We start from the raw sequence: 22,296 nt of genomic DNA, 5'->3' as shown, positions 1-22,296 counted from the left end.
GAGATGGACAGAAATAAAGAACCAAATTAATAGAAGCAGCGATTCGAAGGAAAAGTTAAAATTGACAGCTAACCTAGCTTAGTTCTTGTGGAAATCACGAAACTCCCTCATTTTCGAAGGCCAGCGTAGCTCCCCGTCCATGGTAGTGGAAGTTTCCCATCGAGCTATCCGTGAAGGAACCTTTCCTCTTTTTTTCTTTTTCTTAGTTCATATAAATGTATTAAGTCTATTAGTTCTTTAGATTTTGGATGGATCTCTTTTAATTCTATTCCTGTCAGTCGTCCTCTTTTAGACCAAACTCTTTTATTTAATTAATAAATAAAAAAGGTCTACTTTGCACACAAAAATTAAAATTAAATAAATAAAGAAGAGTCAGATAAGAAAATTAAAAATAAAAAGAAAGTAGGGCTGGAGACAAGTGTTAGAAAAGGGGGTAATGGCCTCTCCAAATTAAAAATTTTAATGTATAAAAGTTATTAATTTTTATGAGATAAATACCAAATTGGTATCCGAAAGATTTTGGCGCTGACAAAATGGTACCTGACTTTTGTTATTAACAAAATAGTCCCTAAAAGATTTTAAAATTTGACAAGTGTGTCTTCGAGCTCGCCGGAGCAAATTTCCGATAAGCACAATGCTGATATGACCACCGTATTTTGATGACCTGGCAAATTACCCCCCTAACCCTAATCCCTCCCTCCCATCGCAGCGCCCATCTTTCCTCTCCCTCCTCATCGCAGCTCCAACGCACACTCTCCCCTTCTCTTTCCCTCCCTATCGCAGCCCCCTTTCCTCTCACTCTCTCTCATATCATTTCTGCAATAAAGAAGAATAAAAATCTGATACCTCAAAATCTCATCCCTTCAAAGCAATCACAAACTAAAAATTCCATCCCTTCAAAGCAATCACAAACTAAAACGAGAATCTGAGAAAAAGAAGAAGAAGGAATAATGGATCTAGTACCAGACGAGCTGCAATTCCTAAACATCACAAAAATTTTGAGAGAATCAATCTCAATTCCAAAGAGATCACCGAAGACGTTCTCCCTCATAACCCTAACCCTAATTTTTCCTCTCTCATTCGCAATCTTCGCACACTCACTCTTCATACACCCACTCGTCGCTCATCAGTTTCAGAACCCACATTAGGACTCTTCCCAAGCTAACCATGAATGGACTCTTCTCCTCACAATCCATTTCTGCTACCTTCTCTTTCTCTTCGTCTTTTCTCTCCTCTCCACCACTGTCGTCGTCACTGTCACTTCCCTCTACACCAACAAAGCTGTTTTCTTTTCCTCCACCGTCTTCGCAATTCCCAAAGTCTTCAAGCGTTTGTTCATCACTTATCTCTAGGTCACTCTTTTGATGTTCATCTATAACTTTGTCTTTGTGATTTTCTTGATTTTGCTTATTATAGCAATTGATATCCTTCTATTCCTCTACTATTTTTTGCTGTTATTGTGGGTGTGTTGGTCATTGTGAATTTGGTGGGATTGTGAATTTGTTTATCTACTATGTTGGCGCAGAATGTATATGCCCCTCAAGAGCAACATTCAAATGGAGAATCTGGATGTATGATCAAAGGGAAAGAAATGGGGGGGGGGTTGTAATTGAATTTTTTCTTTTTCTTCTTTTTTTAATGTAATTGATGGAATAGTGTAATAAATTTGGAAAGAAACACAAATTGTATTGGTAGATTGTAATTTGAATTGTGATATTGTGTTCTATTATGCGTACTTCTATCTGTGCCTTTATATGATCTACGATAAAAAGGAGAGGGAAGGGGACTGCGATGGAAGGAAAAGATAAGGGAGAGTGTGCGTTGAGGGGCTGCGATGGGGAGGGAGAGGAAAAGGGGCTGCGATGGGGAGGGAGGGGAAGGGGGTGGGCTGCGATGGGGAGGGAGATGGAAGGAGAGTCTGCGTTGGGGAGGGAGGGATTAGGGTTTGGAGATGGTTTGCCAAGTCACCAAAATATGGTGGCCATGTCAGCATTGTACTTGCTGGAGATTTGTTCCGGCGAGCTTAGGGATACGCTTGTCAAATTTTAAAATTTTTTAGGGATTATTTTGTCAATAACAAAAGTCAGGTACCATTTTATCAGCACCAAAATCTTTCGAATACCGATTTAATATTTACCTCTAATTTTTATATTAGTCTCTCTTTAATTTTAATTTTTTTTCTAGAATTATATTTTTATATTGGCCCACCTCCTAAACATTACTCTAGCTCCGTTCCTAGAAGAAAGCGTGGAGAAATTTTTGCAGCATTATTTCATTTCAGCGTTATCTCATACTTTTTTTTTCTAGGGATTGAGTCATATCTCATATGTGTGTGTGTTATTCGTTAATTTTTTTTGTCTTCTTCTCTCTGTTTCTTAAAATGTGCACAAGGACAAGTGTTTTTTGTTTGTACATGAGTCATTTTCTTTTTAGGCAACTTCCAACTATACTTTGAAGAAAAAACTACTCTTGCAAAAGGTTTAAATTAACTTGTTAGATATGCTTATTTTAAATGGTTAGTCAAAATACATATTTCACTTGACGTATTTTTGGGATGGACACTTCGTATTTTTTGTGCTTTTTCACTTATGAAATATGAACGTTACTTCTGAAGTAAGCTATCATATGGAGTTGCATTTATAAAGTGAAATGTTTACCCAAATTTAATTTCTGAGATTGTTTAATTCTTTCTTTAGTTTAGATTTATCTAATTTATTTATATTATTTAAAGATCAGAAAAATGTTTCCTACTGCATTGCACACTTAAATAAATATTAAATAATAATTAATAAAATTATTAAATTATATTTAAATTTATTAATTATTAAATTTTAATTCGAGAAATCGTAGAAGCTACATAAACCACATTATTATGGAATAAAATATACAATTTTACACAGTCTTTATCATATACAATATTTCAAAATAAAATCCTTAAGTATATGCACTTTTATGTTGACAAACTTTCTCAAAATACATAAAATATGTGTTGGATATTTATTAGATGTTTTTGTGTTTTATATAGAGTATTTCGAATTCTTTATGGTTTATATATTATGAACGGACAACATTATTTAAAACAAAAAAGAATTTCATAGAAAGAAGGGAAGGTGATGAAACCAACACAGATCCACACTATTCGATCCCGTTGTCTTCAATGATACTTCCGCAGCCACGTTAGACCTCTTGGAATTTTTTTTCCTTAGTTGCTATACCGAAAACCTCGCTATTAACAATCCATCGAAAAAATATTAGTAAAAGTTGAAGTACTAAAATGTTGCGCTACAACTTATTCTTCTCATATTTAATCCGTGAATCAGTGCCAGCCTTGGATCTGCAAATAAACACACATTATGATACTTGGCTTGTCCACTTTGATCACGTAATAAATTTAAATTTTTTTTAGAGTTAATAGTCAAATTCATTCTCGAAAAGATCATCCATTCTTCAAATTAGTTCTCAAAAGATTTTTTTAGTCATATTAGTGATAAAACGTAAGTTAAATTGGTCCTTCTGTTAATTAGACAATAACGGCATGATGATGTGTCATGTTAAGTGCCATGTGACATGATGACGTAGTAGGTTAATGCCACATGTCACTTGACGTGTAAAAAAGTTATTTATAATTAAGATAGTCCTTGAAAATTTAGACGTAAGTCATTTTCATCTTTAAAATTTTAAAAATTAATCAAATTAGTTCTTATACAAATTTCTTTTATTTTTTTTCATAATATTAAATTTAAAGTATTTTTTGATAGTACTATTTTAATATTATTTTTTAGACTTTAATAAATAAAAATTTCTTTACATAAAATAATAAAAATAATAAAATTATTATAAAATTATTTTGTGATTTATATTTTAAATTTTATATTTTCAAATTATAATTTTTATAATGACATTTTTTTATTTAAACGAATTTATCAAATTATTGTTGATTATATATTTAAAAATTTAATATTTTTTTATTGTTGATTATATTAATGATTAATTAATTAAAATAATATCTCTCTCTTCCCCGCGTCCTAGTTGGTTGTTTCTAAAATTTCAATTCAACGAACTAACGAAAATACAATAATATGCTGTACATGTAGATTTGGATATAATATAAGGTCGTAGAATTTACTCCAATTCTAGACCTAAACTAATTAATCATGAACGAGGAATGGATCCGCCATCGGCTGCGTCGCACCCGCTATGTTCAGATCTCTCCACTCTTCCATTTTCCAATTTCCTCACACCACCGACTTAACACTGCCTTTTCCATGCTTCACATTCTAATCCAATAACAATAATCAATCATTTCAATTATAACTTTGTCCAAGATCAAAAGCAATCCCCCAATTAAATGTAAACCCCTCATAATAGCAATATACTAACAATTTTCCCCCAACTAACGCCGCATGGCCTTGACTATTATTATTATTATTATTATTATTATTATTATTATTATTATTATTCAAAAATTAATTTATTACAAATTTAAATTTTATTTAAAAATTTATTGTAAATCAATAAATTATTGTATGTACAATAAAATTTAAATTTTTAATACTTATTTAAATATACAAATGAACTAATTTAAATTAGTTTGACTATTATTATTATTATTATTATTTCAAGAAATACTTAATGTGGTCAACTTATTAGTTATTAGCAACTTGTGCATTAATTTGAAAATATAATAATGCACCATGCATGTTACTACAACACGCAGTATTATGTGTACACACATTGTACCCCGGCCACCCTGGCATTCATCTTCCACATAACATCTTCTATTGTGTCTTATTATATATATATATATGAGTCTATCCATACTTCATCCTCAATTCAACACCTTAGTTCTCCATCTCAATTTGTTTCTCTCCAAGGCGAAGCTAGAGTTTTGGTAAGTTCATTTTTAGCTTGAGAAATTCATAGTTGTTCGTAATTCGAACAATATCATTGAGCTATAAAATTCACTTTCTATCCTTTCAACTTTAAACTCCTAATCACACTAAGGCAATATCTTTTTCCTACGCAATTTCTTGGGATGCAAGCATTACATTATACGTTAGGGTTTAGTATAGAAAACTCCCAGTGAAATTACTTAAGAAGAAACAATTTTTTTTTAATTAAAATTTTGAAATTAAGTAAATAAAATAAATAAAAAAATAATTCGAAAATAAAAAATAATTTTTGAAATTTCGAAAAATTTTAAAAAACAATATAGAAAAAGAAATTTTGAAATTCAAAAAAAAGAGAAAACACCAAACTTTTAAAATTTAAATTTAAAATCACTAGTTATTTGTAGAGCACTTTTTATTTAAAAAGATTGTTGCATATTTAATTTATGCAGTGTTTCATCATACAAGAGATGAAGATCTCTTTGGCTCTAGCTTTTCTTGGAATTTTGGGTGCTCTCTCTGTTGTAGCAGAAGATCGCTATCAATTTTTCACATGGGAAGTTACTTATGGAACAATTTACCCTCTTGGGGTTCCTCAACAGGTTAGACAATGCATAGTCCTTTTTTATGTATATGTATTTTAGTTTGAAATATATATGTATGCCTTTCTTTAATTTCATGCTAAATTAAAGTGATTAATGTTTTAATTCACATCTTATATATTATTAGGGCATTCTTATCAATGGCCAATTTCCAGGCCCTACAATTGATGGCATCACTAATGACAACATCGTTGTTAATGTCATTAACAAGCTTGACGAGAAATTCCTCATCACATGGTTAGTGATTTTTTTTTTTTCGCAATTTAATTTTCTCGAACATTTTACTTTAACTTTTTGTAGTCTTTGTCCTCCCAAAATATTTTCTTATAAGTATTTTACGATATCCTTCAGCCTTAAAAATTTTGATTTGTTTTTGTAATTATAACTATTTACTAATTTTCGTTAGTCTTCATAAATATTGTCATGCAACACCAAAATCCAAATGATATGTAGTAAATATTTTTCAACACACACACATATAAAATCAGCTATCAAATTAATTACTATGTATTTTTATCTATAAATTCATGAGATGTTTAACTCATTTTTAATATATATTTATATTTTAATATATATTTTATACAAATAACTGATTTAATAACTGATTTTTTATGTATAGTTAATATGGTTGAATATTTTTAGACGAAACAAAAACCATAAAACCCTTATTTATAGAGATTGAAAACATACATGATACATTTTTTTCTTCCTGATAAACTATGAATTTGGTGGAAATAATTAAGCATAATAATTAAATCATGTGAATGTGGTGGAAAAAAAAACAGGAATGGTATAAAGCAGAGAAGGACATCATGGGAAGATGGAGTATTGGGAACAAACTGCCCAATCCCTCCTAAGAGCAATTGGACATACAAGTTCCAACTGAAAGATCAAATTGGAACATACACATACTTCCCATCAACCAAGCTCCATAAAGCTGCTGGAGGTTTTGGGGCACTTAACATTGCCCAAAGATCTGTTATTTCCATTCCCTACCCTGCTCCTGATGCTGAATTCACCCTTCTTGTTGGTGATTGGTACAAGACCAACCACAAGGTTAGTTATCAAATCACTCCCTTATAGTTTTCAATATTATTCACTACTATTATATACAGTAAGTGTGTAATATGAATATGAATATATGAAATTATGAATGCTAAGTTAAATAAAGTAACTTTAGTATATTATTTTCATTAAATTATTTAAGGTAAAGTATATTTTCTTTTTAAAAAAATATTATTAACGTTTAATTTTATTTAATTTTATTCATAACATTTTCAATTCATTCAATTTTGTCATTAATATTTTAAATTTGTGTCAAAATTATTTCTGAATGGTTTTAATTTTGTCCCTAACAATTTAGATGAAATTAATGTTCAGGAATAATTTTAAAAAAATCGAAAACGTTAGAAATAAATTTAAAAACAATTAAATACTAAGTATTTTTCAAGAATATAACAAACATTTAGGGACTAAAAATATACTTTATTCAATTATTTATCAGTTTGAAAAATGTTTTTGGGACCGAATGAGTAACATAGAAATCAAAGAAGTATTGATGATCAAAACATAGATGGGCTAAAGAATCTTGATTTGCAGGTACTAAGGAGACTATTGGACTTTGGTAAGAAACTTCCTTCTCCTGATGCTCTTCTCATCAATGGGCAAAGAGATTCTGCTGTCTTTACTGGTCAAGCAGGTAATAACTAATTACTAATTAACCATCTCTCCATCTCCGTTAATACTTAATATTCACTATTTGAAACTAAATAAAAATGAAATCAACTATATTTATTTGCAGGGAAGACTTACAAATTCAGAGTGTCCAATGTTGGGTTAACAACATCAATCAACTTCAGGATTCAAGGCCACACATTGAAACTGATTGAAGTTGAAGGTGCTCACACATTACAGGACACATATGAGTCCCTTGATATTCATGTGGGTCAATCAGTGGCGGTTTTGGTCACACTTAACCAACCTGTGAATGGCTACACCATTGTTGCTACTAGCCGCTTCACTCCCATTGTTCTCACCACCACAGCCACTCTTCAATATGCTGGCTCCACTTCTAAGGCCCCTGGTCCATTGCCCATTGCCCCAACTACAGATGTAGATTGGTCCATGAAACAAGCCAACTCCATCAGGTAGTTAATTACTATAATTCTGGCTATAATATTATTTAACTTTTAAACACCACAAGCACAAACACACGATACGATTTTTTGTTTATCAAATGCAAAATAAATTACTTGTACTTTTAAAAATATTCCAAAAAATGAGTGTGAATATCACTTTAATTGAGACCCACCAAATTTATAGTTTAATAATAAGTCAAAATGAGAGTACATAAAGAATGATTCTTGTAGATCAATACTTGTCACCAAATTATATTCTCAAAGGCTTAATAAATATAAATGATTACACCTCTAACCTCCATTTTTATATAATAGCAACAGTTTCTTTTAGATATGTGTAAATTTTTTGCATAAACTTTTTTCTCTTTTATTTATCTTATGCTAAATGTTTTTGTCTCAAGATTGATCATACACTAAACTTTTAAAGAATAAAAGTTTTTGGTATCACACAGTGAGATTATTTCTCCTATATATTTTAGCGAAAAAGTTTAGGGGCTAGCAATTTTATTGAATTTTGGCCAGCATGTAACCAGCAGAGAAATGTGAGTCATTAGATGAAATCTCACACCAATCTCACACCATTAAATCATTATTAATGGTTATTTGATGGCTACTAATCACAAAAGTTGCTGGTCCCATAACATTGCTCTATTTTAGCAAATAAGAAGATGAATATAAATGACTATATCTATAATCTATATCTATATTCTAAAAGAAAGCTTCGAACTAACCTTCTAATGGTTGTTTGAATAGGTTGAATTTGACAGCAAACGCAGCAAGGCCAAATCCTCAAGGATCATTTCACTATGGAACCATCCCTATCACAAGGACAATCATATTGGCAAATTCTGAAGCAAACATCCATGGCAAGCTACGATATGCAGTGAATAGAATCTCCCACATTAATCCACTCACGGCATTGAAGCTTGCTGATTGGTTCAACATTCCAGGAGTGTTCAACCTCAACACTATCAGTGACGTTCCTCCTCCTGCAGGTACCCCTGCCAAATTAGGAACCTCTGTGGTAGGACTTACCCTTCATGACTTCGTAGAAATCATCTTCCAGAACAATGAAGACACAATCCAGTCATGGCACATGGATGGATCTAGCTTCTATGCTGTTGGGTAATCAAGAAATTAAAACTAAACTCATTTGGTCTTGTGAAGTTCAATTTCGATTTGATGAATGTTCGTTAATTAATAATATAATCCTCTTGTCATTAATTTTAGATATGAAAATGGCGTATGGACACCTGCCAGCAGAAACACTTACAACTTGGCTGATGCGGTTCCAAGATACACTGTTCAGGTCAGTAATCTTAATCCTTAATTTGTTTTTCAATTATCTTTAAATAAGAGAAAACAAGATAGACATACTTTCTATACTGATGATATATAAAATAGAATCAACACCTAAATTAGCCTTCCAAAAATTTTAGATAAGATATTTTGGTATCTAACAAATTTTTATATTTTAAAATTCTCAAAAATTATTTCTATTAAACAGATTGGTTCCTATGTAATTTTAAAGGGAGAATAATTTTGTCTTATTATAGTGATATTTTTTTACCTAATTGTATTATAACAAAATTTATTTAAAATTTAATTGAAAACGTTAAAAAAAACTAATTTGTCAGTATAAAAAATTCATTAGAACCATAATGTCTTATCTAACATTTTTTAGAACTAATTTGAATATTTATTCTATAAAATATTAGATGAACTCGTTTTATTTCAAATATGGTACTATTTATCCGACATCTACAATTAAGAAGACAATCTGCCAACTGTAATTAGTAAATAAACTTGGCACAATATCTCTAATAAATGACTTCAATTAATATTTTTCTTGTTACCTTGCATGCATAATGATCTTTATTATATATATTCGACTAATGGCTATTATTCATACATGAATGTATTTGTGTATATATACAGGTGTATCCAAAATCATGGACGGCCATATTGGTATCTTTGGACAATAAGGGGATGTGGAATTTGAGATCTGCAATTTGGCCAAGGCAATATTTGGGACAAGAATTGTATCTCAGGGTCTGGAACAACGAGAAGAGTCTATACACTGAAGCTAACATCCCTGACAATGCACTGTTATGTGGCATGGCCAAACACCTGCACTAATCATATTAATTAGTCTATGTAGACTTTTAAGAGATGAGGTTTTAATTTCATTATTATTATTATTATATTATATTGGTTTAAGTTGTAAGTTGCAACTCTGATTTTTATCTTCTTTAATTTCATTCTTATCATTAATTTGTTTAGAAACTTCAGTTACGAGAGTGTGACTGTCAAACAATGAAAAAAAAAGTAGATCGGGTTTCAATATTGAGGCCCATTTAGGAGCAGTGGTGCCAGTGCAATTTGATGTTGTGTTAGATTATTTCTTGTAATCATAATAAAGTTTTTTTTTCCAATACCTTTCTTGGTAATGCTAGAACTTGAAAAGGGTTAAATCAACAAAACTTTAAAATTGAAGTTCTATTAAATAGCTTTTGCAGAAGCAGATTATGCAAAAAAAAATTTTGTTTTGTTTCTAAAACCAGAATAAAATAAATTAAAGAAGGTGCGTGAGAATTACACAAATATATATTCTGATTTAATTTTTATGTACAATAAACTCTACATTCAGTCTCTACTATAATTATAGCGAATTTTTAACTATAATAAAATTGATTACATGCACAAATACTAATGAATTACAATCTAATTCATCTAGTATTTATCACAAAGTTTCTAACTAAGCCTAGTAACCACCAAGTGTTTTCAATTTGGCAAAGAAAAACTTAACCTGGTTCAATAGTCACCAAGTACTATCCCAACTTAGTAAGGAAAACTCAACTGGTTCTATGCCACCAAGTGTTATTCTAACTTGGCAAGGGAGATTAATCCTAGTTCAACAATAACTAAATACACAAAAAATTTCTTTTGACTTTTTTTTAATGTATTTCTCTTATCATTTTTCTCTCGTAGCTTTTTCTCATTTAACCTCATTATGATTTATCTTTTTTTCAATTATAGAAAGATAAACATCAAATAGCCATAACAATAAAATCTAAAATGAAACTCAAAAATGAAGGAAAATAATTCTGCATATATGACATGATGCTCTAAATTTCTCACTCTATTTTTTTCCTTTAAATGCTGTTGTGAGACCAGTTATATAGTATGTGGCTAGCTTTTTAATTTTGGTTCATCGTCTTTGCATTTTTCTTGAGCGTTGAATCAACTGAAGTTTTCTCCTTCTTTCAAGAAATCAAACCAGAAAATCAAGAATTGAGAACAGAATAATGTGACACAGAGGTGAGATGGACAACAATAGCTTCATGGGTATGAGATCCTCAATATATTTGCCAAATCAACACCCTTAATCTTGTACTTTGATCTCAAATTTTAATTTCAACTATTGATTTACAGCAGGAGAAAGTAACCTCAATTTTTTTCTTATTACTCGAAATGCATGTGCAAAGAGAAGGTAGATTCAACAAGCAATTGACTTACATAATAATGGACACCTTTTACCTTTTTTTCTGATTATACTTGATTTTGATAAGAATAAAATACACAATTTTTTACTTGCAAGAATAAGAAGAGTAACAATACCCACTCAATAATAAATAGCAGCAGCATAATAATATCCAATAACAGCAGAAAAATCACACAAACCAGAAAATAGAGACAAGTTAACATACCAAGATCTTTAACGTGAAAAAACTCCTCAATATGAGAAGTAAAAATCACGAGTCACTAAGACCAGGAAATAGCTTCACTATGATGAAAAATAGGGTACAACAGAGTCACAAATTACTGCACAAAATTGTTGGGTTTGGGCTCCCTTTCAGTGTGGAGAAAAAGCCCAAATGTTAGTATTCAAGCCTGTAGATAGTTGAAGTTGTTGAGGTGAGTTAAGGTTAAGTGAGAGAGGTCTCATTTGTAAGAAGAACATCAAACACTAAAGAGAAGAGAGGAGAGAAAGTTATTTTTGTATATATACAAAACAGTCTCTGTAAATTGGTTGCTGCAAATTTGTTAACTGTTGGATCAAGCTCAAATTTGGACAGTGTCTTTCAGATACTTGGTTCTTTGTTTTCACCGTTCAAATCTTCAATTCGACATCCGTAGCTGGAGCTATTGGCCACACACAGTAGCTCTATTTTTGTGGTATTTTTATCTTGTTCTTGTTTTGTAAGCTTTGAAACTTAGGTTTGGCTTGTTGTATGCACATTTTGTGCAGTAATTTGTGACTCTCCTGTACTCTATTTTTCATCGTAGTAAAGTTATTTTCTGGTCTTGGTGACTCGTAGTTTTTACTTCTCACATTGAAAAGGTTTTTCACATTAAAAATTTTGGTGTGTTAACTTGTCTCTAATTTCTGGTTTGTGTGATTTTTTAACTACTATTGGGTATTATTGTGCTGCTGTTAATACTTATTGTGAGTGGCTATTGTTATTCCTCTAATTCTTGCAAGTAGAAAATTGTGTGTTTTATTCCTATCATTTGGCATCAGAGTCAGTTTTGGACATTTGATTATAACTTGTTTGAAAGATGGAGACAAATAATTCTACTAAGATGATAAGTTTGAATGGCACTAATTACTATCTATGAAAAGAAAAAATGAAGGATTTGTTCTTTGTCAAAAATCTACATTTACCCATATTTTCTATACAAAAACCAGAATCTAAAACATATGAAGAATGAGAGCTTGAACACCAACAAGTTTTTAGTTTTATTAGGCAATAGGTGGATGATAATATTTACAATCACATTGCTAATGAGACTCATACTAGGACTTTGTGGAATCAAATTGAATCCTTGTATGCTTCTAAGTTTGGCAATAATAAATTGTATTTGTTGAATATGTTGATGAATTTAAGATATAAGGAGGGATCACAGGTATTAGATCACTTGAATGAATTTCAATAGGTTCTTGATGAGCGAAAATCAAAGTTCACGAATACTGGCAAGTGCACCGGATCACTCAAGTAATACCACGGTGAGTGGATATCGTTCTCATGAGAATTAAAGGATTGAGCAAGTAAATATCAGATTAAATTCTTAATTAGATTAATAAAACATGATTTTGAAAGGGGCAAGATTGTGTCTTGCTGAGAGCTTGAGAACCTTGAATGCTTGAATACTTGAATGCTTACGGATAGAGAGTTTGAATGCTGATTTGAGAGAAGACAGTGATGGTGAGAGTTAAGGGCTTTGGAGATGTTTATACTTTTAGAGAAATTAAACCTTGTTTACTTATCTTGAAGTTTGTAAAGATCTTTCACGACAAATTTTTGCTAACTGATTTTCAATTCCCTGATTCCTCAGTTTCTTAAGCATTAATTAGTCGTCAATTAATTAATCAAGAGATTAAACACAAAAACTTATTTAGAAAAAACACAATTTTTAAAAGTTGTTCTAATCCGAATCATATGTCACTTATTCAAAGTTAGAGTGATTGAAAAATCATGCACGTGTCGCGCACTAATTCAAGTAGTCATGTGAAAGAGTTTTCAACCTTTAATTCAAATATCAAAATTTTCAATTATAATAAAAGAATTCAAACGAGATTAGCATACCTTTCGATACGACTAATCCGAATAAAGAATGAATAACTCAATCATGAAATAAGTCAATGCAAAACTTTAAAATAAAATAAACGTAGATTAATAACCCATAGAAAATATAAACAGAGCTCCTAACCCTTTGACAAAGGATTAGTTATCCATGAAAAAGAAAAGAAAACAATGAAAAGAGATTACAGAGGAGCTGGATGTTTGGATTTAGATCCGAAGATCCTCCTCTGGGATCGTGCCTCTTGTGAACCTTGTTCACTTATTTATATTCTAATTCTAGAATTCAAATTTAAAACTAATCTTAATCTTATCTCTCGAAAAGAAAGATAAGGTAACTAACTACTTATTTCAATTTCAAATCAAAACAATAATTCAAAGCTAATCTAGAAACAAACCCTAACAACCAAATCTTTTATGATTTTAAAAATAAGGGGTAAGTACGATTTTGGTCCCTTAAGTATGGGGTCAGAATCGAATTCGTCCCTCTTGTTATTTTGTCATTAAAATCGTCCTTAATGTTTTTTTTCGTATTAAAATCGTCCTTTTTATTAAAATTTTTAATTTAATACCTAAACTACCCCTATTCCTATTTTAATAATAAAAATTATAAAATTAAAAAAAAAAAACAAAACGCGTTTGGGGAGGAGGGGGGGGGGAAGAAAACGCGTGGGTGGGTGAGGGGGGAGGGAGATGGCGCCGGGGAGGGGAGGGGAAGGGAGCGGGGGAGGGGGATGGCGCCGGGGAGGGAGCTGCTCACGTTGCTGCCGTCAGACCCTGTCGCCGCCGTTCGTGCTTCAGTCGCCGCTGCTGCTCGTCGCCTCTGCTTCTTGCTTCGTCTTCTGCTTCTTCTTCTTCTTCTTCTTCTTCTTCTTCCCTTCTTCTTCTTCTTCTTATTATTATTGTTGTTGCTGATTTGTGGAATATTATTGTTGTTTTCTGTTTCTGATTTGTTGATTTGGGTGAGGGGGAGACGGGGAGGGGGAGGTGACGCGGGGTGGGGGTGGAGGTGCTGGGAAGGGAAGACGGGGAGAGGGGGGTGACGCGGGGTGGGGGTGGGGGTGCTGGGAAGGGAAGACGGGGAGAGGGGGTGACGCCGGGTGGGGGGTGGGGGTGCTGGGAAGGGAAGACGGGGAGGGGGGTGACGCCGGGTGGGGGTGGGGGTGCTGGGAAGGGAAGACGGGGAGAGGGGGGTGACGCCGGGTGGGGGTTGGGGGTGCTGGGAAGGGAAGACGGGGAGGGGGGTGACGCCGGGTGGGGTGGGGGTGGGGGTGCTGGGAAGGGAAGACGGGGAGAGGGGGTGACGCCGGGTGGGGGGTGGGGGTGCTGGGAAGGGAAGACGGGGAGGGGGGTGACGCCGGGTGGGGGTGGGGGTGGGGGTGCTGGGAAGGGAAGACCGGGAGGGGGAGGGGGAGGGGAGGCGGGGAGGGGGAGGGGGAGGGGAAGGGGAAAGGGGGGGAACGACGGCAGCGTTGATGGTGGTGCTGGTGGTGCTGCGGTGGTGTTGGTGGAGGTTGTGGCGGTGGTGTTGGTGTTGGTGGTGGTGGTGGTGGAGGAAGTAATTATGTTGGTAGTGGTAAGGGTATTTTTGTCCAAAAAAAATAAAAAGGACGATTTTAATACGAAAAAAAACATTAAGGACGATTTTAATGGCAAAATAAGAAGAGGGACGAATTCGATTCTGACCCCATACTTAAGGGACCAAAATCGTACTTACCCCTAAAAATAATTAATAACTAATCTTCTAGAGTCTTAAATCTTTTGGATGTGATTAAGACTTCTAATGATGTGGATAATTAAGCTTGAGTTTTAATTGTTGCTTCTTGAGAGTTGTAATTGTGTTTAAGCTAGGCTTGCTTTAGAGAAAATTTGGCAAAAGCCCGAAATTTCACCTTCCAAGAAGGGGTATACGCCGGGCGTGCAGGTGTCTAGGAGGGAGGTCCGTCGGGCGTGTGCTTCATCCGTCGGACGTGTAGGAGTTGAGAGAGAGGCCGTCCGGCGTGCATCTTGCCTGCTGGGCGTAAGTCTTGTCTATCGGGTTTGTAATCATGCACATTGGGCGTGTGGTCATGACCACTGGGTGTGCATGTTTTTTTTTTTTTTTTTTCAATTTAGCACGCTTTTACTCCTTAGGTCATGCTTTTGTTATCTTTAAACATTACTTTTATCTAAAAGCACTATTCTCTTTAAATTGATGAGTTACATTTTTAAAGTGTGACTAAACAAATATCTTTGTAAAAACATGCTTTTTATTTCATTGAAGTAGGTGCCAATAGATTATAGAAAGATAGATAATATATATAATAGATAAAAATATATTTAAATTAAAGGGCCAATATCCTTAGATCGAAGAAAAGGCTAACATTCACAAACCTCAAATAATCACTTAAAAAACCAAGTGCTTGCAAGTTGCCACAATTTCTTTGGCGTGCTTTTTGTATCAGTTGTCATTTTTGTTCAAACTTTTAGCCACACTTTTTAGGTTATGTTTGTAAAGCATGATAATAGAGTTTAATGGATACGTTTTAAAAGTGTGGCTAACTGTTTACATTTAGCACATATTTTAAAAGTGCGATCTATTTCTTTAATTTATCATGCATAGACACAAAATATGATATGATATTTTATCATGTATAGACACAAAATATGATATGATATAAAATACATAGATACTTAAATTTTAAATTTTTATAAGACAAGAAGATATAATATAAATTATTTTTTAGATGAATTATAGTTATATATTGATATTTTATTAATATTAAAATATAAATTAATTTTTAAACTATTTTTACTATTTTTTTAATTATATAAAATATTTAAAATAAATTTGTGTTTTATAAATAATAATAATAATATATACTATTTCTAAACTCATTTCAATCATACATGTTAAGAATAAAAGTGAGTATTGTGTCTAAAATATATCAGACACGTGTACATGATAACTTAACTAAGGACTTGTTTGGGTGAGGTTCTAGTAAAAAATTTTTTTTCGAGTTATCTTTTTTTAATGAAAAAGTAAAAGTAATTTTATGTTTGGATATCTCATGCAAAAAGATATTTTTATCTATCAATTATGTTTGGGTATAACAATATAAAAGTACTTATTTATTTATTTATTATATAAAAAAAATCTTTTTTTAAGAAAAAAAAGATCTTTTAAAAAAGATATAAATTACAGTTTCTCAAAAAAGATATTTTTTTATTTTTCTAGTACTTTTACTTTTACTATTAGAAATTTATCAAACACGTAAAATTTTTTTTTTTCAATAAAAAAGATATTTTTTTATTAAAATAATGGCACCCAAACAAACACTAACTGTTTAACCATTCTGCTATACTAAATAAACGTAGCCAAAAAAAAATTCAAAAATTTCAAATTTACCATTAATTTACTCGTATGAGCTAATAAACTAAATAAAATAAAATAAAATAAAATAATGTTAAAAAAAAAAAAACTAAAAAATGAAATACTTTGACAAACACGAATTCAAACACAAAACGAAAGGACAATTGGATCACATTATAACCGTTCTCTCCAATTTTGAGAAGATTAAGGTTAGGGTTCGTGATTTTCTTCTCTCTCTCAAACCCCTCCCAAACCCATTCCCAATTTCGCCCCTCACTGGGTCGTCTCTTCCTCTCCGAGTTTCTGCTCTCAACTCTCCTCCTCTTCTTCGCCGTGACTGTCAAACCTCCATATCGCCGCTGCTCCTCCACCTCGACCACGCCGGCTCGCCGCTGTCTTGGTGCTGCCGTCGCATCAGCTCAGGTAGGCCTCTTCCTTGCTTCCTCCCTCTCAACCTCAATTTGCCATTATATTGTTCAGTTCCGAGTTCTGAATGATTGAATCTGTGATTATATTCTGCTCTGTTTCTGCTATGTTCAACTGCTTAGGGTTGTTCTACTTTGTAAGGTTCTGTGATTTTGTTCTGTTTTGCTCTATTTCTGTTTCTGCGTGTTCATCTCTATTTTTTGCTTTGTACTCATAATACATATGATATATTGAAGTACTGAATACTTTGCCTCTTGCCTTGGTTTCATTAAATCTCTTTTGTAAGATAAGTTATGAATCAGATAAAATTGAATATATCATAAATTTAGTATGATAGATGATAGCATAAATCAGATGATAATCCCCCTATACATATTGCTACCTCTGATTCTGTGTTGCTATTTATTACAGACGTAGTAGTGTTACCAAATCGAAGCTAGGGTTTCGTCTACTTCCATTATGAACTGTGAGGCTTGCCACCTCAAGGAACTGGTAAACCCTTTTCCCACTGTATTTTATCTATCAACACTCTGGCTTCATATGCTCTCTTGTAGTTCCCATCTCTAATTAAGTTTTTCCGCTGTTGTTGTTGTTGTTGCTGTTGCAGGAAGTAGAGCTCTTTGAGATACGTGAAGTTTTACGATGTAAATATTTACTTTTTGCTCACTCTTGCTTCGCGAAATTCTTATATTTCATGTTGAATTGAGATAACTCAGAAGTAGGGGAGATTTTGCAGGCATACTGCACACTATTGTGTTTCATCGGGCCTTGGGGCTTGTGCGTCCAAAAGATGTCGACTTGGAGCTTTTCGACATAACTTACGTATGTGTTTTCTTAGTGACTTGAAAATGCCATGTGATTATGTGTTTGCTTAAATGCCTTTTAAGTTGCCAATTCTGTATTGAACATACTGTTAATTGTGTTGATTAATGTATGATGATGGATATGAATAATATATTTGAGTTTACCCAAGATAAACAAAAAGGAATAATACATTCGAGTTTCTGTGGTTTGGGGCCTTGACTTACTAGCCTTATGTTGTTTAAAATTTGATGTGTGAGTTTGCCACCGTTCCTGTATAGGTGCAATGTGGGGAGGTGGAGCTTGAGAAGAAAATAGATGAAAAGATTGAGCAGTTTGTTTGTTGGGTGGAGAAGCATCCGAACAAAAAGAGTCAGGTGTGCTGATTGCTTTTGGCTTTCAATTTTTTATGCTTATTTTCGTGCTGTACCTATCTGTTATTGAGTGTGCTAGTAAAAGGAAATTATTGTGGTTCATCAATGACCTAGCTGATTTTTGTGACAAGTTTCTGAATATGTTACTATCTTTCATGGTGTTGTTCCTTTCTAAGGTTGTATTGTTAGAATTACTGTTGGTGTTGGATGATATACGATTTAATTGGCTCGCATATTGGCCCATGTCATGACCTTTTTCATCTGTATCACTGGTTATGCATGAGTATCTGTTTGCGATAGTGATGCAATCCAATTTTCTAACTCGATTCTGTAGTAAAAGGAATGGAACTTCTGCAGCATGATGCATGATAGGGCCATGTAGTTGACCTGCCAAGTGGGATAAGACTTTGTTGTTGTTGTTATAGTTAGCCTTTTTATGTCTTGGCTATACCATACCTATACCTTTTGTATCTAGGTGTGGATGGCTTATCCCCTTTTTAAAATTCTCTTCCCTTCTAATAAACTTTTTTTTTTCTATCCAAAAAAGGGTTTAAACACGAAGTAATGTTCCATGTAATTCAATCTGCAGATTATGGTACACTATAAAAGTTAATGTGCAATCATTGTTGCATCTGGGCATTGAAGTTTATTATTTTTTAATTTTTATCTTAGACTTCTGAATTAATGTGATGCAGATATGTTTATCTTTCTATGAGGTAAAAAACAAACAGGCATCTTGGTTCAGTAACAAGATTGAACGCCTGTATTGGGAACAATGGTATATTTATCTTAATGTGGCTCAACATCCGAAGGGACATTCTAACAAGTCTCATCATGCCAAAGTTGTTGATCCGGGAGGTGCAGTAACTTGTATTTTGCCAGCTATATTTCTTTTTCTGTTTCAGTCATTCTGTGATGGTACTTACAGGGCTCTCTCTCTCTCTCTCACTTGTCATTTTCCTAATTTGCAGAGGGGGCATTGGAAGATAGAAATGCTCGAAGTGCAGCACTTGAAGCATCACTTCGTGAGGTTTTATTTCAAATAATTAAATTTGTTAATGAGAAGAAGGATCATGTTCCTCCAATACCAAATCTTGAGGGTGCTGTTTCATTTCCCTATGAAATTACAATTCCCAGGTGCGCTGTGTTTACATTGTTTCGTTGTATCCATTGTGGTTACACATTCCATATATCCTCTTATTCTTTATTATTTCGGACGACTTAAATGTTGTTAGCTAGCTTTGATTATAGATGATTTTTTCTGCTTGCGCGTAGAATTGACGGTATGATATTGTGTAAATGAACTTTTTCAGTTTTTCTATCTTTATTCCTTCATTGTGACATATAGAAAATCTATAAAGCTTTCAAAGTCAAAAGGGTTTTGGTTAAAGATGTACATGGAATAGAGGGCAATTATAGTAAAATGTAAGTTGTGATTGTAATTTATTTAGAGATGACAATGAGTTAGCATGGCATCAAGGCATGTTGGACCCATGATAGAGAGATCACATTGTTTACAAACTGGGTGGCTAAAATAAGAAATGGTTGTCATTACTGATTTCAAAGCGAGATGTATATTCTAAATCTAAACAGAAAACTTCAAGACCAATCACCATACTCCATGTTAGTTATATTGGACACTAAACTGCCAACATTAGGTGGAAGTAGTATTTTATGAGAAAATTCTCACAGTACCTTTCCACTATGAATAAAATATGATGGAATCTCAACTAAGGTGGATTTGACAAGGGTTGTATGATTATAAGATCAACAAATGGGATCAAAACGGAAGTAATCCAATCCAATCCAATCATGTGGGACATTCTAAGGGGTTTAAACTTCTGCATGTTATATCAATTGATTTCTTTATCCTTAATTTTGTGGAGACTGGAGACACAAACACAGGATATCCATATATTTTGATTTTTAAGAATCTAGATTTTGAGGTGTACAAGTTTGACATTACAATATTGTTCTACTTAATCTAAAATTAGGAAATGCTATTTTCTCAGAATGGCATGATATTAGCATTATTGGCATGATATCACCATTTTAACAAATGCAAGCCTTATGCTTGCACCATGTGCTCTCTTAAGTCATTGTTATTCAATGTGCTGATTTACTACAAACATAAATTGTAGGTTTTTGTCATTGATGAAAGATATTCAGATTGAAATCTGAATTAATAATTGAGTGGGTAAATTCTTCTTTTGTTAGGTTTGGTTCTGTTGTTTTCCAATCTTTATGACACAATAATGAACGCTTGTTTAGAGGCAATGAAGTTATGGTCATCTTATTTGTGAATAATATATTCCCATAATCCATATGCTCTTAACTTTTATCATATTGTTATTTTGGTACAAGCAAAAAAGCTTCTATAAAGCCTAGATCTTGAGAATGTCTTTATTTGGTGAAGATGACTGCCCTTGTGATCTTTCTTGTGGATCTTCCTAATGAGTTGTAGTTTCATTCTGTGACAATTATTCTGAAATTGAATCTTAATATTCTGCTGTCGTTGTACAGTTCCTCAGATTCTGCATTTGGAATGGATATGATCAAGAGGATGCTCCAAACAGGACATCCAACAATGCTAAGTTAAAGAGTTTGTAGAGTTGTGGATGGGTTATAAATCAAATGTAATTTTACTGGTTGGATCTAAGATTGAAATGTAATGTTGAAGTTGCTAAGTAAAGGCAAGGTTCAGTCTCTCTGTAAATATGACATTCTATAGGTGCAAATGGTGAACATTTTTTTTTCAAATTTTGGACTCCGAGGGGTGTTATCCCCTATGGGAGCGCCGCAATTTTAATTTTTTTAATTCGTTAAAATAACAAAAGGGTAATGCCGTTTTCTATTTTTATAATAAAAAAAAAAAAACTAAACGGTGATGCCGTTGTCTATTTTAATAATTTAAAAAAATGAAAAAGAAAACGGCAATATTGTTTACTATTGTTTAAAAAAATAATTTTTTTTTTGAATGAAAAAGCTCAACACACTAGGTGGAGCAAACAGAAACCAAGAAACATAAGTACAACTGAACATAAAATAGAACTACTAACTTAAGAAAGTAAAGCAACTCTTAGTCATCTTCGGACTTGCCATCAACAACCAAAGGGAGTATTCTCAATCCACTCGTCGGAGAGTACAAAAGATCTGTTGGAGATTTCTGCGACATTTGAGCCTTTATTATTGAACACTCGATTATTCCTTTTCAGCCAAATTGTCCATATTACAGCAAAGAAACCAACAAACCACTTCTTCCTCTCATCCTTTCTCTGTGTGGTAGTCGTTCAACTCTCAAAGTGTTGTTTTAGTATACCTGGTACGGTCCAGTCTCTTCTAAAAGCGTACAGCCAAGCACCCCACACCTGCCAAGTGATCTCACACCCGAGAAACAGATGAAAAGCAGACTCTACAGCCTTACAGCATAACACACACGAATTATCAAGTTGGTTAATGATCCCTAATCTGCAAAGTCTTTCTTTAGTGTTCACCCTCTCAATCAAGACAAACCAAGAAAATAATTCGACCTTAGGCGGGACGAAACCCCTCCATATAGCACTAGTGAAGTTATAGCTTGTTATTTCCTCCGGAAGGACTGCTTCCTGCATCACCTGCACAAAGGAGTTAGTAGAGAAAATACCAGTTCTATCAAATTTCCATATTACCTTATCCTCTCTCTCTCTCTCTCCGTTGTTAGCTTAACTGAATGTAAGAGCTCATGGAGTTGGTTCAAAAGTTTCAGCTCCCATTGAAATAACTCCCTCCTCCACTGAAAGCTCCATATCCACTCTAACCCATCCCAAAACCCACAGTCCCCTATAACAGATCCTTTAAGGTTTGAGACCGAGAAGAGTCTAGGGAACAGATCTTTCAAGACCCCACCAGTTAACCAGTCATCCTCCCAGAACCAGATTGTTCTCCCGTTTCCCACATCCAGTGACAAGCCTCTAATCATCTTTTCTCTGATTTGTGGCTCTTTGATATGAAGCCGACAAATGTCCTTCCATGGACCCCCTCTTGAAGGAACCGGTTGACCATGCAGCAACACAAAAGGGTTCATGTTATTACAAGAGCAAACTACTTTTTTTCATAAGGGGCAATCATCTTTCGAGAACCGCTACCACCA

The 22,296-nt window shown here is 33.4% G+C and overlaps 2 protein-coding genes across 2 annotated transcripts; both read left to right on the top strand.

Moving 5' to 3' along the window:
* The first annotated feature begins 4,757 nt into the window (after positions 1–4,757).
* Positions 4,758–10,064, top strand: LOC112720421 (L-ascorbate oxidase homolog). Its single transcript, XM_025771366.3, has 9 exons — positions 4,758–4,891; positions 5,342–5,491; positions 5,619–5,728; positions 6,277–6,547; positions 7,091–7,190; positions 7,293–7,638; positions 8,383–8,754; positions 8,860–8,938; positions 9,568–10,064. Exons 2-9 carry the CDS (start codon positions 5,360–5,362, stop codon positions 9,766–9,768), a joined length of 1,611 nt encoding a protein of 536 aa, XP_025627151.1. The 5' UTR covers positions 4,758–4,891; positions 5,342–5,359; the 3' UTR covers positions 9,769–10,064.
* Positions 10,065–16,678: 6,614 nt separating this feature from the next.
* Positions 16,679–20,927, top strand: LOC112720420 (autophagy-related protein 101). The gene is made up of 8 exons (XM_025771364.3): positions 16,679–16,989; positions 17,404–17,484; positions 17,600–17,636; positions 17,729–17,814; positions 18,075–18,170; positions 18,863–19,025; positions 19,139–19,304; positions 20,691–20,927. Exons 2-8 carry the CDS (start codon positions 17,452–17,454, stop codon positions 20,764–20,766), a joined length of 657 nt encoding a protein of 218 aa, XP_025627149.1. The 5' UTR covers positions 16,679–16,989; positions 17,404–17,451; the 3' UTR covers positions 20,767–20,927.
* The last annotated feature ends 1,369 nt before the right edge of the window (positions 20,928–22,296 follow it).

This window comes from Arachis hypogaea, chromosome 11 (genome assembly GCF_003086295.3).
Source record: "Arachis hypogaea cultivar Tifrunner chromosome 11, arahy.Tifrunner.gnm2.J5K5, whole genome shotgun sequence".
Classification (NCBI taxonomy): domain Eukaryota; kingdom Viridiplantae; phylum Streptophyta; class Magnoliopsida; order Fabales; family Fabaceae; genus Arachis; species Arachis hypogaea.
Note: the sequence above shows the minus strand (reverse complement) of the source record. Positions and strands in the feature narration are given on the sequence as shown.

Excerpts from the sequence above, each read along its gene's own strand:
- LOC112720421 (XM_025771366.3), top strand. The coding sequence starts at position 5,360 with ATGAAGATCTCTTTGGCTCTAGCTTTTCTTGGAATTTTGGGTGCTCTC. Across the intron at positions 5,729-6,276 it reads GAGAAATTCCTCATCACATG|GAATGGTATAAAGCAGAGAA; the intron begins GTTAGTGATTTT and ends AAAAAAAAACAG. Across the intron at positions 7,191-7,292 it reads TGTCTTTACTGGTCAAGCAG|GGAAGACTTACAAATTCAGA; the intron begins GTAATAACTAAT and ends ATTTATTTGCAG.
- LOC112720420 (XM_025771364.3), top strand. The coding sequence starts at position 17,452 with ATGAACTGTGAGGCTTGCCACCTCAAGGAACTG. Across the intron at positions 17,637-17,728 it reads GATACGTGAAGTTTTACGAT|GCATACTGCACACTATTGTG; the intron begins GTAAATATTTAC and ends GAGATTTTGCAG. Across the intron at positions 19,026-19,138 it reads CAAAGTTGTTGATCCGGGAG|AGGGGGCATTGGAAGATAGA; the intron begins GTGCAGTAACTT and ends CCTAATTTGCAG.